This window comes from Euphorbia lathyris, chromosome 1, assembly GCF_963576675.1.
Source record: "Euphorbia lathyris chromosome 1, ddEupLath1.1, whole genome shotgun sequence".
Taxonomy (NCBI): domain Eukaryota; kingdom Viridiplantae; phylum Streptophyta; class Magnoliopsida; order Malpighiales; family Euphorbiaceae; genus Euphorbia; species Euphorbia lathyris.
The window spans coordinates 51,387,711-51,406,087 of record NC_088910.1 but is presented as its reverse complement, the minus strand read 5'-3'; the positions used below and the strand labels follow the sequence as shown (position 1 = coordinate 51,406,087).

The 18,377-nt window shown below is 37.8% G+C and overlaps 2 protein-coding genes across 2 annotated transcripts; one reads left to right on the top strand and one right to left on the bottom strand.

Annotated features, from left to right (window-relative positions):
• The first annotated feature begins 959 nt into the window (after positions 1-959).
• LOC136232497 (two-component response regulator-like APRR1) lies at positions 960-6,605 on the top strand. Its single transcript, XM_066021690.1, has 6 exons — positions 960-1,865; positions 2,799-2,960; positions 3,060-3,193; positions 3,597-3,764; positions 4,181-4,277; positions 5,025-6,605. The coding sequence occupies exons 1-6, from the start codon at positions 1,682-1,684 to the stop codon at positions 5,978-5,980; spliced, it is 1,701 nt and encodes a 566-aa protein (XP_065877762.1). The 5' UTR covers positions 960-1,681; the 3' UTR covers positions 5,981-6,605.
• A 155-nt stretch (positions 6,606-6,760) lies between these two features.
• On the bottom strand, positions 6,761-9,890 carry LOC136232489 (protein NEN1-like). Its single transcript, XM_066021678.1, has 6 exons — positions 9,424-9,890; positions 9,185-9,342; positions 9,047-9,093; positions 8,893-8,956; positions 7,731-8,443; positions 6,761-7,247 (listed from the first exon to the last, which is right to left on the bottom strand). Exons 1-6 carry the CDS (start codon positions 9,710-9,712, stop codon positions 7,013-7,015), a joined length of 1,506 nt encoding a protein of 501 aa, XP_065877750.1. The 5' UTR covers positions 9,713-9,890; the 3' UTR covers positions 6,761-7,012.
• Positions 9,891-18,377: the final 8,487 nt, after the last annotated feature.

Below are 18,377 nucleotides of genomic sequence, written 5' to 3'. Positions count from 1 at the left end.
ATTAACTACATATACATAACAATACGTATAAAAATGAAGTTACCTACTTTTTTTTTAGCTACTTTAACACCGAAAATAAATTAAACTGCACAAAAATAACACAAGTATAAATAAATTAGATTAATAACAAAACTTTATACAAGATTAAGGAAAATAAATTACACACCTTATTTGTAGATACGTTGGATGAGGTTGCAGAAGTAAGGGTAAGATTGAGGTTGAATGTTGTTTAGGATAAGAGAAATTATGAAAGAGTAAGAACCAGACTTTTTAATACTACTATGTGTAAGGCTCTGAAAGATCTTTGCGACAAAGAAAGTGAACTCTCCTTTCAAGCCTTCTATTGTACTCTTTAGCATTAGCAATCTAGTTTCCATTTAGAGAGAAGAGTTCATTCGCTAAGTCGTATAAAGCACTGAGAAGACAGTCAAAATTGGAAAGGGAAAAAAATAGAAGGGGTAAAATTTATATTTGCTCCTTTCGCCACTCCTTCTATGCAGCTGATAGAGGCTTGTCGTGGGAATCCCCACGTCACTTATACCAGTTGGATGAAAGTAACCCAAAAAATTTTACCTTTTTTTATCTCAATTTTTAAAAAAACTGATAATTTCTAGAACCGATGATTATGTCAAGCTAAAATAAGCATTATAGTATGTATGTATTATTTTTATCAAACATTTTATAGGAACTTATTAGTATTTTAGGCATTATTTGGTGGAAAAATCCTATTTTTCCAAAGAATAAAATTGAGCATAGTACAATTTAATTTGGCTTTTTTTATTTTCAGTACGATTGTGCACCTTACCTGCCATTTTATTTGTAGACCCACTAGATAGATATTTTTCTTTTGTTTGGAAAAAGAAAAAGAAGCTCAAGAATATTTATAGAGATATTTATGGGTGACGTGGCTTTCTCTGTATCTCTACCAAAATATCCAAAGACACTCTGCCCTTTCCTTGCACTTTTTCTCCTGTCCCTGTCCCCAACCTGCCACGTTTCCATTCTTGCTAAACTACGCCTCTGTTCTATCCTACTCCCTCCCCTCCCCTCCGCCCTCGTCTCCTTGCATATCCCATCCACCGCCCAACTTGCCTTTCTTTTTCAACGCACTTTAGCATCCACTATTATTCTACAACTTTTCATTAAAAAAGGGAAGGGAAAAGCACATACACCAGCAGATGCTTCGTTTTCTACTGGCTCTGCCAATACGGTGGCCAGAATTGGAGATCGCTCTGCCTTTAAGCTAACGTGCGCCTTGTCTCCGGTGATCCAATTCTAGCCCCAACTGAGATCCTTGAGGCGGACCGTCAGTTATTCTGACTGTCGTCTCCTCTTTTAGTTAGCTTGCCTTTTATGGATTGAGCTAACATCCGAATATAAAATAAGAAATAACCATTTCGTTGCAGCTTCTTTTTTTTTTTGGCTGTGTCTTCTTGTTCTCCTTTCTTCCTTGCTTTGTCTTGAAGTTCAGTTTGGTGTATGTTTGTGTTTAAATAAATTCGATGTACGGACAGCATCTAATCGGAATTCCAACCCTAACATCTCTGCTGGTGATGGAGGAGGAAGCCAGATTTTTCATGGAATTTCTCTAGTAATTTGCCTTGGCTCTGGGATTTTCGTTGTTTTCTGACAGAGAGGCAGCTTTGGGTTTTGAGTTGCTAATATTTTTGAGGTTTGAGATATGGAGGGGAAAGAGCTCAATTTGAACAAGGAGAGTGGAGGAGGCAGCAGCTGTTTTGGCGCTGGTAATAGTAAGTGTGGAGATGGCCTCATTGATAGAAGCAAAGTAAGGATTTTACTTTGTGACAACGATTCCAAGAGCTGTGACGAAGTTTTAACACTTCTACTGAAGTGTTCTTATCAGGGTATATTATTTCTCTTATATCATGTTGGCTGAATTATGTCATATTATCATTCTTGTGGTAGAGCCAAAGACGATACTCAGTTTGCTTGAATCTGATTTGTGAAGTTAATGATATATATGTTCTCTTTTTTTGGGGGGTGTATTTGAATATGTTGGATAGAGCATCTATTGGAAGCTTACTTAATAAATTTGATGATATTCTAGTAGATTGGATATAGTGAAGTTTCATATTGGTCTGTAGATGCGATGAAGAAAATGAAAGGTTTCTTACTTTGCTCAGGCATCATGTTGGCTTTGGTTTCTAAGTATTTTTTTTCCTAATGTAGAAATAAAAAACATATACCCCTGCAAAGAATCTCCTTTTCTTTTCTATTGTTGCAATTTTCTCCTCCTACTAGATTGATGCTGAAAATCAATAGTCTGAACAGAAAGTCAATGATGAGAGATATTTGCTCCTCTTTTCGGTGTAATACATAGAAATAAAATTTGATCTAATTGCTTCTAAGAAACTTTGTTTGGGCTGAAACTGAACACAAGTTGGATAGGGATGAACAGCTGGGATAAGATGACCCAAATTCAATTTATTCTCACACCACAACAGTGAGGCCTTGTGGATGGTTATGTCTATGTGAGAATTCCTACTCTTGTTCATTTTTAATGAGTCCTACTAAGTCTTTGCCCTAGAATGCCTTTTGAAATCTTGGTTTTGTGGTGTACCCCATTGGACTGTAACTTGGTTGTGAACTGTGAGAGATTCTTCATAAAATGTAGTGTGATTCTCATGGCAGTTTTTTTTGTTTTGAAATAATTCTCATGACTGTTATAGTTGCTCATTTGTGAGAGAGTTTTTTTCTCCTAAACGGGCAGTTGTTTGAATATTTGTTGCACTAGATAATGTCAATTTTTGTAATGATGTTGCACTATTGATTAACAGTTACATCAGTAAGGTCTGCTAGGCAAGTGATTGATGCATTGAATGCTGAGGGCCCAGATATTGATCTTATACTTGCTGAAGTTGACCTTCCAATGAACAAAGGCATGAAGATGTTGAAGTACATTACACGGGATAAAGAGTTGCAGCGCATTCCTGTGATCAGTAAGATTGTTGTATTATTTTTTCTTCTGTTCTCTACTCTTGCAAAAGATTTCTTTTTGACATAGGTCTTCATGTTTGAATGTTTTTGCTTTTGATAAGTGATGTCGGCGCATGATGAGGTCTCAATTGTTGTTAAGTGCTTGAGGTTAGGGGCAGCAGACTACCTTGTGAAGCCTTTACGCACTAATGAGCTATTGAACCTATGGACGCACATGTGGAGAAGGAGGCGCATGGTTGGTTTGCTCTATTCTGTGTATAAGCATTGTTCCTTGAAAAGTAGCATGCATGCCTACCAGATCTAGGCTACTGTTTTCCCTTAATTGTTCTGTAGAACTAAGATGCTGTAAAGAAGGAGAGTATATTATTACCATGTGTTTTGTGATTGTTCTTAGTGTGCTTTTTGAACATTTAGTATTATGTGTGTATTTCTTGCTTCAAGTTCAATGTAGCTTTTTCTATATAGAACGTGGCACATCATGGGGATGTCAAGTTCATGTGATTTGATCATAAAACTAAGAACTCTCTCTTTTTTGGTCTTGTTATATACATATCCTTGTGCATTTTGTTCATAGCAGGCAATTGTATCCACCTGAAGCAGTAATACTGAGGAATTTATAATATGTTTTTATTTGTCAGCTTGGATTAGCGGAGAAGAGCATGCTGAATTATGAATTTGATATGGTAGTGTCTGATCCTAGTGATGCAAACACAAATAGTACTACTCTGTTCTCAGATGACACAGATGACAGGTCCCGAAAGTGCACAAATCCTGAAATGGGTGCATCAATTCATCAAGAAGATGAGGCAAGTATCATATTTTACCTTTATACTGTTCACAGACGACAAGTCGTGGAGGTGCAGAAGTAGGTTTTTATGCTGTTAGAGTATTGAATCTTATTACTGTGCAACCTAAAATTTTGACTTACAGAGTTCTGAGGTTTATGTTATTTTTGTTTCACTGTCGGACTTTCTATAAGTACTTCATGCATTTGCTTAAGTCAATTCTCTGTTATTGAGTATGATTCTTTGTTTTGATGGTACAATAAAATGCAAGTCCTGGTAAATTAATGTTTAATTATGCCAACCTCTAATCTGGTGTGATATATATACCTACCATGTCAGTAATGGCTTGGGTTAAGTGCTTGCTAAATGGATATCAATGTAATTTAAAATTCATTATTTGACAAGGATGTTAAAGTTAGTATTTCTCTCTTCCTTAGTCTGTTGCTGCTGCTATTGTTGGTACTGATGAGCCTTCACCTGGTAATCCGCTGGAATATCAGCCTGATCTGCTGAGAATAAACGATCGCAGAACAGGTGAGCTACTTAATTCGTGCCAGCTGCTAGTTGTGTAGTATCATTTTATGCATTAGACATTTATTCTCAGGTTTTTTGTTAATTAGTTATCTACGGGAATATAAAGACGTAAGAATTGACTTTTGACTTTTGAGTCACCCAATTGTAAAATGATTCGGTTGCAAAGTATGAGTCTATGAGATGATATTATTTGAGAGTTTGAACCGGTTTTCTGCTTTCTAGGTTTTTGTCAATAAGGCATATATAGGGATATAAAAGTAAATAAATTGAACTTTCAGATTGACCATATGAAACATTTTTTATGAAAAAAAAAAAATGTACATCCCACTGAATTGAACTGGATCAATGAATCTCAGAAATAATGAGAATACTTATCTCTCAATATTTCTCTCAATTCCATATGCAGGATTTGTGTTGAGAATATGGTGTTTTAATGAAGCTATCTGTTGATTCTGGTGCTTGTTTTAGAATTATGAAACAAGTTAATTTAAACGAGACTTAATAGCTTAAATTGTAAACTATTGAAATGAAATCTAAAGTTTTGTACTCTTCATTTTCCATTTGTGGAAAAAACCCAAAGTACCTGGTTCCAGTCTTTAATTTGTCTCCTGTTGAATATTTTTCTTTTCCTTTTTATATTGATTTGTGCCTCTTAGATTTAGTTAGCACTGTCATTTATATTTTTTCTCCTTCAAATTTTGAGTCCGCGTCTTCAAGTCAAGTCTAATTTGGGAAAGTAATGTCCAGGGCAATTATCATCTGGTCCAAAGAAGAGTCAGTTGAAGATTGGCGAGTCTTCTGCCTTCTTTACTTATGTCAAGTCGACTACAATAAAAAACAACCCTCAAAGGTTTCTGATCAATGAGGACAATGCTGCTGAGAATTTGAGGGTGGAAGATAAACCTCAAGCAAGTGATCAGGAAATGGTTAATGGTGCTCAATTATGTGAGCATGGAGAGACATGGGACAGCTGTTCACAAGATGACTTCCGTAGCACCTCCAGTATCCCTGATTCTCTTCCTCTGGAGAGCTCTTGCACACCACCCATGTCCAGGGAATTTCCTCAAAGGCATTTGAAGGATGAAAATTTCACTCAGATGCTTTACCATCAACGAAATGAAATTCAACATGATGCTTCCGGTTTATCTGTGCAAAATGTTTATCCTTATTACATGCCAGGGGTTATGAATCAAGTTATAATGCCATCATCAGCACAAATATACCATAAAAATATGCACGAGATTCAAAGTAATGCTCCATCCGCTTTTGTCTCGCAATACAATCATCTTCAACAATGTTCTCCTCATGTGACAGGGATGGCACCTTTCCCCTATTACCCTGTTAATATATGTTTACAGCCTGGCCAAATGCCTGCAACTCATCCATGGCCATCGTATGGAAACTCAACTTCCAATGATACAAAAGTTAACAAATTAGACAGGAGAGAAGCAGCTTTGATGAAATTCAGACAAAAAAGGAAGGAGCGTTGTTTTGATAAAAAGATCAGATATGTTAACAGAAAAAAACTTGCTGAAAGGAGACCTCGTGTACGGGGCCAGTTTGTGCGAAAGCTAAATGGTATAAATGTTGATCTTAATGGGCAACCAGCTAATACTGATTACGATGATGATGATTTCGAAGAGGATGATGATGAGCATGTATCAAGGGATTCTTCTCCTGAAGATGATGCATCCGGATCCTAACATGAAGTCTGCTGGTTAATGAGGTTACTCCAATTGCTTTATGTGTCTTGCAGTTAGGATGCTTTTGTTTCGCAGTCCCTTGCTGTTCGACTGAAGATGAGCTACAATCATGTATGGGCAAATGTGCAAGTCTGAACTACTGATTGAGAGCATTCCTCACTGAATGCTGATTTTATTCGAGGTAAGTGGCGGCTCGCTTTGCTTGGAGCTTTCTGATGAAGGAATTACACCTAACATTGTGCATGCTGAAGGACAAAGGGCGAAGAGGTTCAAAGCAAACAGCAAAAACATGAGGGAATTGTTAAACGTTTAAATTCTCCACCAAGGAGTTTATGTATCTGAGGTTAATGCTCTAGATCCACGAGACAGCTCCTCGAGTTCTCAGGAAGTCGTGGTGTAACATTGATATGTTGTAATCAGAATCATAATCTCTCTATGAGGAACTTTTTGATATTTAACTTGAGGTTTCCAGATCTATAACTATTTGTCCAAAGGGAGAATGCAGATGAGTGACATGAAAAGTAAAATTGTTTTGTAATTTATCTTTGTTAGAATCATTGATAATCAGAACGATAGTATCCTTTTGATGGATAAATATTGTATCTTGCAGATGCATGTTTCGACATACCATATTGTTATTTATTTTATACCGGATATTTATCCCAGAAACAGAAAATTGTTTTATTTAAAAGATGTTTTTAGGAGAAGCTGCCATTTGTAAGTTGTAGAGAAAAAAGTTTAACTTTTAACCGCAGCAATGTAAAACCAGCCCTAAATAGATTAAAAAAAAATCAACCGATGAGACACTATTGATTAGGAGCTAAAATAAGAGCAAGACAAACTGTAAAAATCTTATCACAGTTTCCTTTTTAGATGAAGCTAAAATAAGCACTTATTATTACCAACAGAATTGAAAATATCAATAGAGAGAAGTACAATGTGAAGCTCCTAAGTTCCTAACAAATAAATGAATTCGTGTCAAAGTTAGCCTAATTTTAACAACTGTACAAATATATTGGAGAACACCTCCTTTCATTCTTGGTGTACGATTAATTGTTTTGCAACTAATCGAATACCAGCCATCTGACGGAAGTCATATGGTTCCAAGGTGAAGCATGCATCCAAAATGGTCCCTGGAGTGAGCCAGGTATCTAGCTCAGCAGCATCACACGAACTGAACACAAGCTTTTGCTTGCTTCCAGAAGGATCTTTCTGATACATATCTGTTGCAAATTGAGCAACATCTTCATTCACTATAGTGGGTATGCTGTGGAAAGAAAAAGATGAGTTAGGCATCACAATTGACTTGCTCAACACAATAGAATGCATATCATATGAACTAGAACATGTAACAATCATCTTCTAATTCAAAGGTATTTACAATAATCAAGCTTAGTTACTCATTCCATGTAAAAACAAACACGAACAATGTAAACAAATAAGGCTCATAATTCTCAAAGATTAGCAACACAAAAATTCAACTTTTTGGTTCCCCACAGAATTGTATAGTTACTTTAATGATTATACTCACATCCTTCAAAAACCATCAGCAAAATAAACAGATAATAATGAAGTTATGGGAAAACAAATGAAAATGACAAGTATGTGTAAGATCAAGTATGTAAAAGCACCACAGCCAGCATAACTGTCATAATTCATAGTTGAACAAAACCTTATTTTCTTTGCAACAATTTTCATTTTAACTTGACCCAAATAATGAAAACGAGATGTAAAAAGGATTGAAACTTACTTCAGTCTAATTGTAGGGTAATTGACGTAGCCCTGTCTTTTGTTCACAACATGCCTCCACTCAGAGCTGCTACCTGATTCCACAGACATTTTCTGAGTGATACCATCGCAAGCTTCGAGAACTTGAAGTAAGTTTGCTGATGGCTCAACCACAAAACTCAAGCGTGGGCGTCCAGCATAATCAGTAAATTTTGTGCTTATTCCAAATTTTACTTTTAAACCAGGACAATATAGCTGCAGAGGAACATCCTCGTGCAATAATATCATTTTCTGAGTGCCACGAAAGAATGGAACAAATGCCACCTTAATAGAGGAAACAGTAACTTCATCAGGTTCCAAAAACCCTGGACAGCTGTTGCAACCTTCTTGGTTGGTCACTGATGAAGGTAGTAATGAAGACTCTGTCAGAGTTCTTTCTTCCATGGATACATCTTCCAGGGATTCAGTATTCATCTCACTGCTAAGGGTGCGCATATCAAAAGGATCTGACTGAGTTGTATTAGATGCAACACTTGTCAAGAGAGACAAAAACGAAGGAGTTCTGTCAGTTCCCTGATCTGGAGGAGAAATGTTGCCAACATGTGAACTTGAAGAGGGAGCATTAGTGTTTATTCCAGGCCCTTCCGGAGAAGATTTTCCATTTTTATGACTTCTTGTAGTAGCATTAGGTGAAACCCAACTTTTTTCTGGAAATGCTTCTGGGAGACTTGACTCCTGCAGATATGGCAGATTTGTGTCAATTTGTAACTCTAGCGACCCTAATTAACATGACTTCCCACAGTAACCTGAGAAGCCCAATTCAAAAAGTCATGGTAAAATTCATGGTTCTCTAAGAAATAAACAATTCATTGACGTGTCTAAACAGCAATAATTTAGTAATCAAAAGATAAACACAAGTTAGCAAAAACTTGCTTAAAATATCAAATCTCTTCAAACTACCAAAAGTTTACTGTTGGAGCTGGCTCAATTAAGAGATCAGGAGAACTAAATCCAGAAGGCATGCAATTAGTGTTATAAAAGTCTTTAACAATACCTTCCACGCACAAGTAACTTCAAGGCAAGCCAAGTTATTACTAAGTAGAATGAAACAAAAATCCACCATGTTCAATAAAGAGCAAGGAATCAAAAGAATAAATGATAAAGCATATCAGCTATGGAATTACCAAGAACAAAACAGTTGCACAATATTTAAGAACTTCAAGGTTCATTCGAACATCATCCAAGCTCCTGAAAAATCATTAGAAAACAGAAACATTAGAATAAAATTCAAGACACGTAAAGTACCCAAAATAATTCCTCATGAACTTTATGGATTACCTATGTTTCTGCTTCCCAAGCCCAAAATAAGTTGCCAGACTAGCCATCTGTAAATAAAAACGAAAGATATATATCAACATTTCCCAAACAACAAAAACTTTTAATGTGTATATATAATCATAACTGAAATAAAAGTACCTTCATATCACCAGCTCTCCTTCCAAACTTCTGGGTCAACAAGGCCAAAGAATCAATAATTCCTTTGGGTTCAGGGGGTGGATGTCCAATATCAGCAAACGCCTCTTTAATTCGAGGACAATCAAACCTCAATATATTATGTCCTGCCCAAATCCTCCCTGAAGAGACAAACCAAACACAAGTTGTTTCAGCTGTGCTCAAAATGAGATAGAAATAATTGGCAGGCGCAAATAACCTACCATTGAGTATGTCATAGACAGTGTCAGCAATTTCAGCAAAGCTAGGAGCGGACTCGACGGAATCAGGAGTGATTCCATTGCAGCGAACAGATAAAGCTGAGATTAGAGTAGGATTGGAAGGTCGGACCAAGGTGGAGTAGCTCCTGAGCTCCTCCAGCCTCCTCGGGCAGACCAAAATGGATCCGAATTCCAGAAGAGCAAAACCCTGACCAGGTCGGGTAGGTACAGTAGTTTCAACATCGAAGAAAGCAATTTCGGGTTTCTCCCCGTTCATCTGGGAATCCAACATTCTCTCAACTGTACCTGTGTAGAAAGCTTGCTAAGGAAGAAGAAGGAAAGTGTACTGTGAATACGATTATAAGAAGTTGTTTGGTTTGGAGGATGGAAATGAAAGGGCCGATGAATGGATAATATACAAAGGAAGAGGCGTGAGAAATGGGGTTTGTTTGGGTTTTGCTTATTTAGATGGGTTTGTAACATTCTAAAACTATAGCAGAGGCCCAAACACAACTCAATTTGGAATTCCTCCGAGGGAGGGAAAGGAAAGGATAGAGATAAAGTATAGAGAAGGAAAACAGTTCCCAGACGAAAGAAACGACACAACACGATACGCAAAACGGGGAATCATTCTTTTTCATTTTCTTGTACCATTGGCATTTTACATTACAGAGAGTTAATTTTTATTTAATCCAAATTCATCATGTTTACGAAACTTAATTATTATCCAAAGTATATGTGCAAAATACTCAACCACTTAAATAATTTTTGTTCCATGTTCTGGGGAATTATTCTTTTCCTTTCCTTTCAAACCATATGATCTGATATCCCAATGGCTATAATTCTTGTGAATTATGCATTCCTATGAAATACAAAGCCTACAGCTTAACAATCAATTAGACTTTGTGAATGTGCAAATTTATAACGAGTCTTATTCAACTTAATTCATATTTAGGGTTCTGATCTTACAAAACTTACGTCTCATTGTCTTTTCTTTTCGGTTTATGGAACAAAATTGAATATCACAAATCGCTTTGAGCATGATCATTGGATAAGAGACGACTTGGAGATGAGAGAGAATGTGTAGATTTACACAAGACAAAAAAAAATTATAAAAATGGGTTAAACCCTAATTAGGGACTTTTTAAGGGAGTTAACCATAGCTGGGAAGGGGAAGATAAGGGGTAGGCGGAAGGAAGTGGTGGGGTTGAAGAAATCCCATGTAATTAGGGTTTAATCCATTTTTATAATTCATTTTTGTCTCGTGTAAATCTACACATTCTCTGAGTCGTCTCTTATGCTACGATCATGCTCAAAGCGACTTGTGGTATTCGATTTTTGCTCCATAAATCGAAAAGAAAAGGCAATGAGATGTAACAATTTATCCGGTTTAGCTTGTACAATGTAAGATTTTGTGTTTGTGGTTCCTGTCTTTACTTTTCTTTGTTCGTCGATCCTTTGTGCTCAACTGTTTTTGTTGTGTTCAGCTCTGGTTGGCTAGGTACCCTTCAGGTCCTCGTTTGGAATATCCCTGGATTGCAGAATCGCTATGTCAATTAACGCAGATTCCTTTGGAAATTGATTTGTTTGCCCAAACGAGTGATCAAAAAATGATGGAGCTGAACAACATCCGGCAGTCCCAGGTCTGGTCGTTTTTTCCCATGCGCTGCGCTTTGGACCATTTGCTGAGTCGTCGTTCTCATTATTTTCTCCTTTGTGTGTAGGTCATGTCCTCGAGTGCTAAGGTTGGAGAACCCCTCAAGGATACTCTTTGCACTGTGGTCCAAGCGGCTCGGGCGCAGGCTGAGGACAGGGTGTGCGCCGCCAAAGCTTCTCGTATTCGTCAGGAGGAAGAGAGAAGGCTGCTATAAGAAACTGCTAATACCAAACTAAGACGATCGAAACTCAAAGTGAAAGGTTCTAAGAGGAACACGATAAGGCTAAGTCTCAGGTTGGCACTTTAGATAGGGCGCTTTACGCAGTTCGGACGGAGTCCACCGAAGGTAACGCACGATTTTCTGCTTAGCTTGCTGAGTCTAATGAAAAGTGGTTGAAATGTGATGAAGACTTGCGAGAGGCCCAAGCTGAGAACCAGAGGCTCAAAAGCTTTTCTAAAAGGCAAACTGCAGATGTTTCCAAGTTGAAAAGCAAATTGTACACTGAGGAAATGCTTCATTTGAAGGAGCTACGGGAGACCCGTGACATTGGTTTTGTGAGAATGAACCGTTATCGGGTGAAGCTTTTTAAGTCAATAAGAGAAAGATATTTAGATGTCGATATGGACTACTAGGTGAATGTGGATCCACCAAGTGATAGTGAGCCTTATCCTGAATTCGACCCTTCCTTTCCAGCACCTGCGGGTTTGGATAATGCGGATCTTCCTCATGAATCTGACTCGAAGCTAGATGGTGAAGTGGTGCCCAATCGAGGCTCATAGATTGATCTTCGTATTGCCCCGTCTGTTGTAACTTCATTTTTGCATTGTATTTCAACAATTTTTACGAATGAAGTGTATTTTTTAATCATCTATTTTCTCTTACAAGCATGTACGAAGCATCCCTTATTAACCATACGGTTCATTTGTTTGTTTCGTGCAATGGTTTTTCTATAAAGTACCTTACGTACCTTGTTTTAGAGTGAGTGTATTAGATCGAAGAATCTTTTCGACTTAAGACCTTTGATCGAAATCCTTTTAGCATGCATAGGATTGACCTTTAATATGGTCAATTACGGAATTCTTGATTAATGTACTCAATAGTATGATTGTAAAATGTCTTGTTATTGAGATGTCGTAGCAATAGGAACGAGTACATTACATTATATTAAAATAAAGCATAATAAGTAAAGTGCTTGTCGAACCTTCTATTGATAGTACTTTCTAAGTGTTGTTGCATTCCAGGTTCTAGGTACTAGCTTACCGCCTATTTTCCTTAGCATGTAAGTGTGTGTACTAACACATTCGGCTATTTGGTATAGACCTTCCCACATTCATCCCATTTTTTCCTTTCCTTCATGAGTTTAGGAGGTTTGGTGCTACGCATGACCAACTCCCCGAATTGCCTGGGCCTTACTTTTTTTTTTGTTAGGGATTATACCCAGTTAATCAACTGTAGCGCAGTGGAATTGCGGTTTAAAATTATTTCTAATCCCTTATAGCTTGATCTTTATCTGTTAACCATTGATTGAATAAAACCTTTTGATCCGTTTAAGGATATAAACATACTCGGACTATCTCTTCTAGAGACGGTTGAAGAATCCACAAGATAGTAAGATCTCCGTAGTCAGGTGCACGAACAGCTATTGAGCTAGAACCGGTGCTAGCCGAAGAACGAATGAAGAACTGGAGAGATAGTGAAATTTGCCGAAAATATTCCACTTTCTCACTGGTGTGGCTACCGAAATTCAAAAGATTTTCCTTTCTAAATCTTGGTGGTGGCCGAATTAGTATATTAGGGTTAATTAGGTTTAGAGTGTTTTAATTTATATATATATATAGTGTATTCCTAAACCTAATTGGTTTAGGGTTAATTGGTTAATAACAAAACTAATCCAATCCTAATCTAATTACATAAATAAATACCAATAATATTTATTCTATGCAATTAATTATGATTAGATTAAATCTAACTACCCCAATTAAACAAACAACACTAATTAATAAATTAACGTATTAGTTTAATTAATTATTCACCGAATGCAATATTATTAATTTACAAATTAATTAATTACATTCCGAAAATTAATTAATCAATTAAATATTCAACTCCTAAAACCATTAATTAATTACATTGATACAAAGTATCAATTAATCAATTAATCAACCACTAATTAATTATCTTGACATTTTATTGTCAATCAATTAATAAATTCTATCTCTCCAATGTACCGTTCTATGAGTTCTAACTCAGATGTTCGATGTGCACGATCCTATGGGTCTGTCCTTAGCTAGCAGTGGGCTTATCGCTCACAGACAGTAAGTGGGTTCTAGCAAACCATTACTGCCCTTAACTAAGACAGAGTTTCAGCAGTCTAAAGATGCAGAGACCCTGTAGTTATCTCTTAACGTCTTTTACCATTTGATATCGATATTATAAACAAGAGGTATGGCGGCTGTCATCCTCTCTGATGTTTATGATATTTCTTGATCTTAAGTAGATTAATGAATCAGATAAGTAAACTACTTATCAGGGTGTGGCCACACACTTATCAATCTCACTTATCAAGTGGCATGTGATATCATCTCACTGTTATGTGAGTGGTAATTCCATCACTTCACTATCAATACTAATGCGTTCACCTGTTCACCCGATCATACCCATATTTGGCATCCTGTTACAGACCTGTTAGGCATATGTCAAAGTGAACCGGATCCCACATTGATATTATAATGAAATCTGGTCTGAAGACAGTTAGAGACCTACTTAAGAAAACTAATGACACAACCACCATGTAGTTTTCTCAGGTGGATCGATCCAGTCACATGTATACAACATGTACCCATATTCACAACTGACTTATCAAGTGCTATGGCTAGTATCAATTACTACCATACAGTCGTCGAATATACAAGACTGTGGTCCTAATCATTCCCATGATAGAATAGACTTGGGATATGGTTTTACGATTATCAATCAATGGATTCTCTATTCATATTATAGCACAAGATATAAATGAACTAGATTAATGCCTTTATTAATGTGACATAAATACATTTTATAAGAACCAATGCCTATGAACTAGGGCACACCAACAGTCTCCCACTTGAACTAGTTCCAAGCGGGTATTGCCCTAAACACTACAGATCTAGTACTACCAATTGTTTTGGTAAACTGACCAGTGACATTGTTCTCAGTGTCAACCCTCTACAATGTAATGTCACCGGGTAAGGTGTTACTATCTAAGTACACGTTTGGATCTCTTGTGTGATATGGGATCCAGTGCTTGCGCTATGACCCCATTATTGTCACAAAAAACATCAACTAATCTTAGGAGAGTTTGACCTACTCCTAAATCAGTTATGAACTTCTTAATCCAAACTACTTCCTCTGCATCATCGCATGCAACGATGTACTTAGCTTTCGTCATAAAATCGGCAATGGTTGGCTACTTTAAGGATCTCCAACTAATGGCATCGCCATTCATGAGAAATCCATAACCAGTATGTGACTGGTTATCATCCTTAAAGTCTCGATCAGTGTAACCTGATATTTCCATTTCTTCTACCCATCAAATACTAAGAAAAACATCCTTGGTACGATTAAGGTACTTTAGGATTGCCTTGACTGTCTTCCATTGTTCCTTATCAGGATCTAACTAGCACCGACTAGTCACGTTTGGTGCAACACGCAACATATGGCCTTGTACATAACATGGAGCATATGATGGATCCTTGTCTATGTACGATGCCTGACTCAAGCCTAGAAGTCGGTTGGATCTAACTTTGTAGATCTTGATCCCTAAGATCGTTTCGGCTTCTCCTAAGTCTTTCATTGCGAAGCATTTACTCAACCACTGCTTCATGCCTTGCAGTGTTGGTATATCGCCTCCAATGAGCAGTATGTCATCGACATACAATATCAAGAAAGTGGATATGCTCCCACTGAATTTCATACACACACAGGGTTCATCAAGATTCTGCACGAAAACATATTCAGTTATGGCTTCATTGAATCTCTGATTCCAAGACCTAGATGCTTGCTTCAATCCATAAATGGATCTTTGAAGCTTACATACTCGGTTAGGATACTTTGGATCGATAAAACCTTCTAGTTGTGTCATGTAGACATCTTCGAGTAACTTCCCGTTCAGGAAAGCGGTTTTAACGTCCATCTACCATATCTCATAGTTATACCATGCAGCTATGGCTAGTACTATCCTAATGGATTTGAACATAGCAACTGGTGAAAAGGTTTCATCATAGTCAATTCCTTGGATTTGTCTATAACCTTTTGCCACCAGTCGCCCCTTGAAGGTGTTATCGGCTTTTAATTTGAAACACCACCTGCAGCCAATCGTTTTAACACCCAGAGGTGGATCCACCAAGTTCCACACTTGGTTATCACGTATGGACTGCATTTCAGCCTCCATAGCTTTACGCCATTGATCTGATATTGGGCTTTCAATAGCCTCTTGATAAGTCTTGGGCTCATCCTGGTCATCGACCATTATGTCCCCATCATCAGTCACGACAAAGCCGTACCTTTCGGACTGATGACGTGTCCTATCAGACCTTCTAGGTTCATGTGTAACTGGTTCAGCCTCCTTAATTTCTTGAGGACCTAAATCAGTTACCTGAGCATCCTCAGCATCTGCTATAGGAGTTAGTGAGTCTTGAATCTCAGCGAGATCAATATTGCTCCCACTGTCTACTTTGGAAAGGAATTCCTTTTCCAAAAGGACTGCAAACCTAGCCACGAATGTTTTATTCTCGGTTGGGTTGTAGAAGTAATAACCCTCAGTTTCCTTAGGGTAACCCACGAACTGGCATTTAACAGATCTAGACTCTAGTTTGCCACTTATCAATTTCTTGACATGTGCATCACAGCCCCAAATCTTCATGAAGGAAACGCTGGGCTTTTGGCCCGTCCATAATTCATATGGTGTTCCTTCAACTGCCTTGCTCGGTGTATTGTTAATTATATGAGCAGCAGTTTCCAAAGCAAATCCCCAAAAGGAGATAGGGAGAGAAGCTTGACTCATCATTGAGCGGACCATGTCGAGCAGGGTCCTATTCCTCCTTTCTGACACTCCATTCCATTGGGGTGTACCAGGAGGAGTGAGTTGGGATACAATCCCACACTCTCTCAAGAATAAGACAAACTCTTGGCTCAAGTATTCGCCCCCTCTATCAGACCGGAGCGCTTTTACTTTCTTGCCAAGTTGATTTTCTACTTCATTTTTAAAATCTTTGAATCTCAGAAGAGTTTCAGATTTATGTTTCATCAGATACACATACCCATACCGGCTATAGTCATCTGTGAAGGTAACAAAGTACAGAAAACCAGATCTAGCACTTGTGCTCATTGGACCGCACACATCTAAGTGTATCAGTTCCAATAGCTCCGTGGCCCTTACACCAGTTTTAGTGAAAGGCGCCTTTGTCATCTTCCCTCTTAAACAAGATTCACACGTGTCATAAGACTGCATGTCGAATGACCCTAGCGCTCCACTAGAGTAAAGCCTAGTTATGCGTTTCTCATTTATGTGGCCAAGACGACAGTGCCAGATATATGGAGGATTTAGTTCATTAGTCTTAATCCTTTTAGTGTTTATGTTATAGATTGATTCACTACATTTTAGATCAAGGATATACAAACCATTTTCTAGAAATGCGGTTCCATAAACAATATTGCCACGATGTATAGAAATCCTACCACGTCCAATATTAAAATTAAAACCGGAAATATCCAACATAGAAACTGAGATAATATTCCTGCGCATTGCGGGTACAAAACAACAATCTCTAAGTTCTAAAACTAAACCAGTAGGCATCTCTAAAGTGTAATCTCCGATTTCCAAGGCCTCTACACGAGCACCATTGCCAACTCGAAGATCCACTTCACCAGATCCTAACAATCTCCTATTTCCCAGTCCCTGCACATTTGAACAAATGTGAGTACCACATCCAGTGTCTAAAACCCAAGAAGTAGAAATAACCAGATTTATCTCAACAACATAAATGCCAGAACCAGAAGCTTTGGCCTTCTGTTTCTCCCTTAGCTTTGGACACGTGTTCTTCCAGTGTCCCTTCTCATTACACTCGTGACAGATATCATCTGCCAAGGCCAACCTACCTTTAGGAGCTGCCGCCTTCCTTGTCTTTGACTTGGCCTTTTGGGTGTTCGCCTTTGACTTGGATTTGGTCTTTCCCTTAGGTGTGTTCCCTTTGTTGGCTGGCAAGGTAGCAGTCAGTACAGATTCCTTCCACTCGTGTCTATAAACCTTTTGCAAGTCCATAGAATAGTCAAGGAAATCAGTCCCTGAAAGTTTTTTCTTTTCCAGGAGTGGTCTGAGTGAGTTGTTGCTTGTTGCATTCATTATTTCTTTTATGTAACTTGGTGATTTTTATCTACGTGGAAAAATTACATTAGAGTTAGAATAAAGGGCTTAAGCCAAAGATCAAATTAATAATCCATTTTAATTTGTTACTGGTGATATTTATTTGGCTGTCTTGACCAAGATCCACAATCCATCAATAATAGACCGAGCTAGGGCTCCGCCGTCGACCATTGACGATTTGGTAGGATAAACTATCCAATCCTCTGCAAGGACTCTTGGTTTGATGGGCTTTGTGACACTTAGCCCATCTGTGCTTAGGGCTCGCTCTAAGCTAATGCTACCCACGTTGAGTCCAACCACCATACACGTATTAGCCATACTGAAGTATCCTAACCCTCGACGGCCCACTAATTACTATAGCATACCTGCTAGGGCACGTCATACACTGTAGCACTACCTGGGAGGAAGAGGTGTGAATCTGGAAAGCACTTTTAAGCGACTCAATATTTCATTATCCGGATTAATTAAGTGATACGGCTTTAACATATAATTATCGCGGGTGATGATCTGGTGATCGTTGCTACTTATATTTCATGTTATACTAAGCAATTGTATAATTAAAATAAACATAGAGACTCTATGGGCCTTATAATACATCCTCGTGAAACTAGATAAACTATCTAATCTTCACGGGCTTGCTTCAAGTCTCTTTGGGCTCCCACCATGGGCTTGGACCATCTGGGCTTCTTCACGACCAATTACAATTTTTATGAATAGAACCTATTCTAAAATTACATTAATGAAAGAATGGCACGCAGGCCATATTTCCCAAAATAAATTAAATTACAAATCGACTTTAATTTAGGGCTCATGGAACTTTATAACACATTGCTGCACGGTAAGACATATAAATATAATGCATGATCATGGCATTCCAAAATCATCTAATAAAGTTAAAC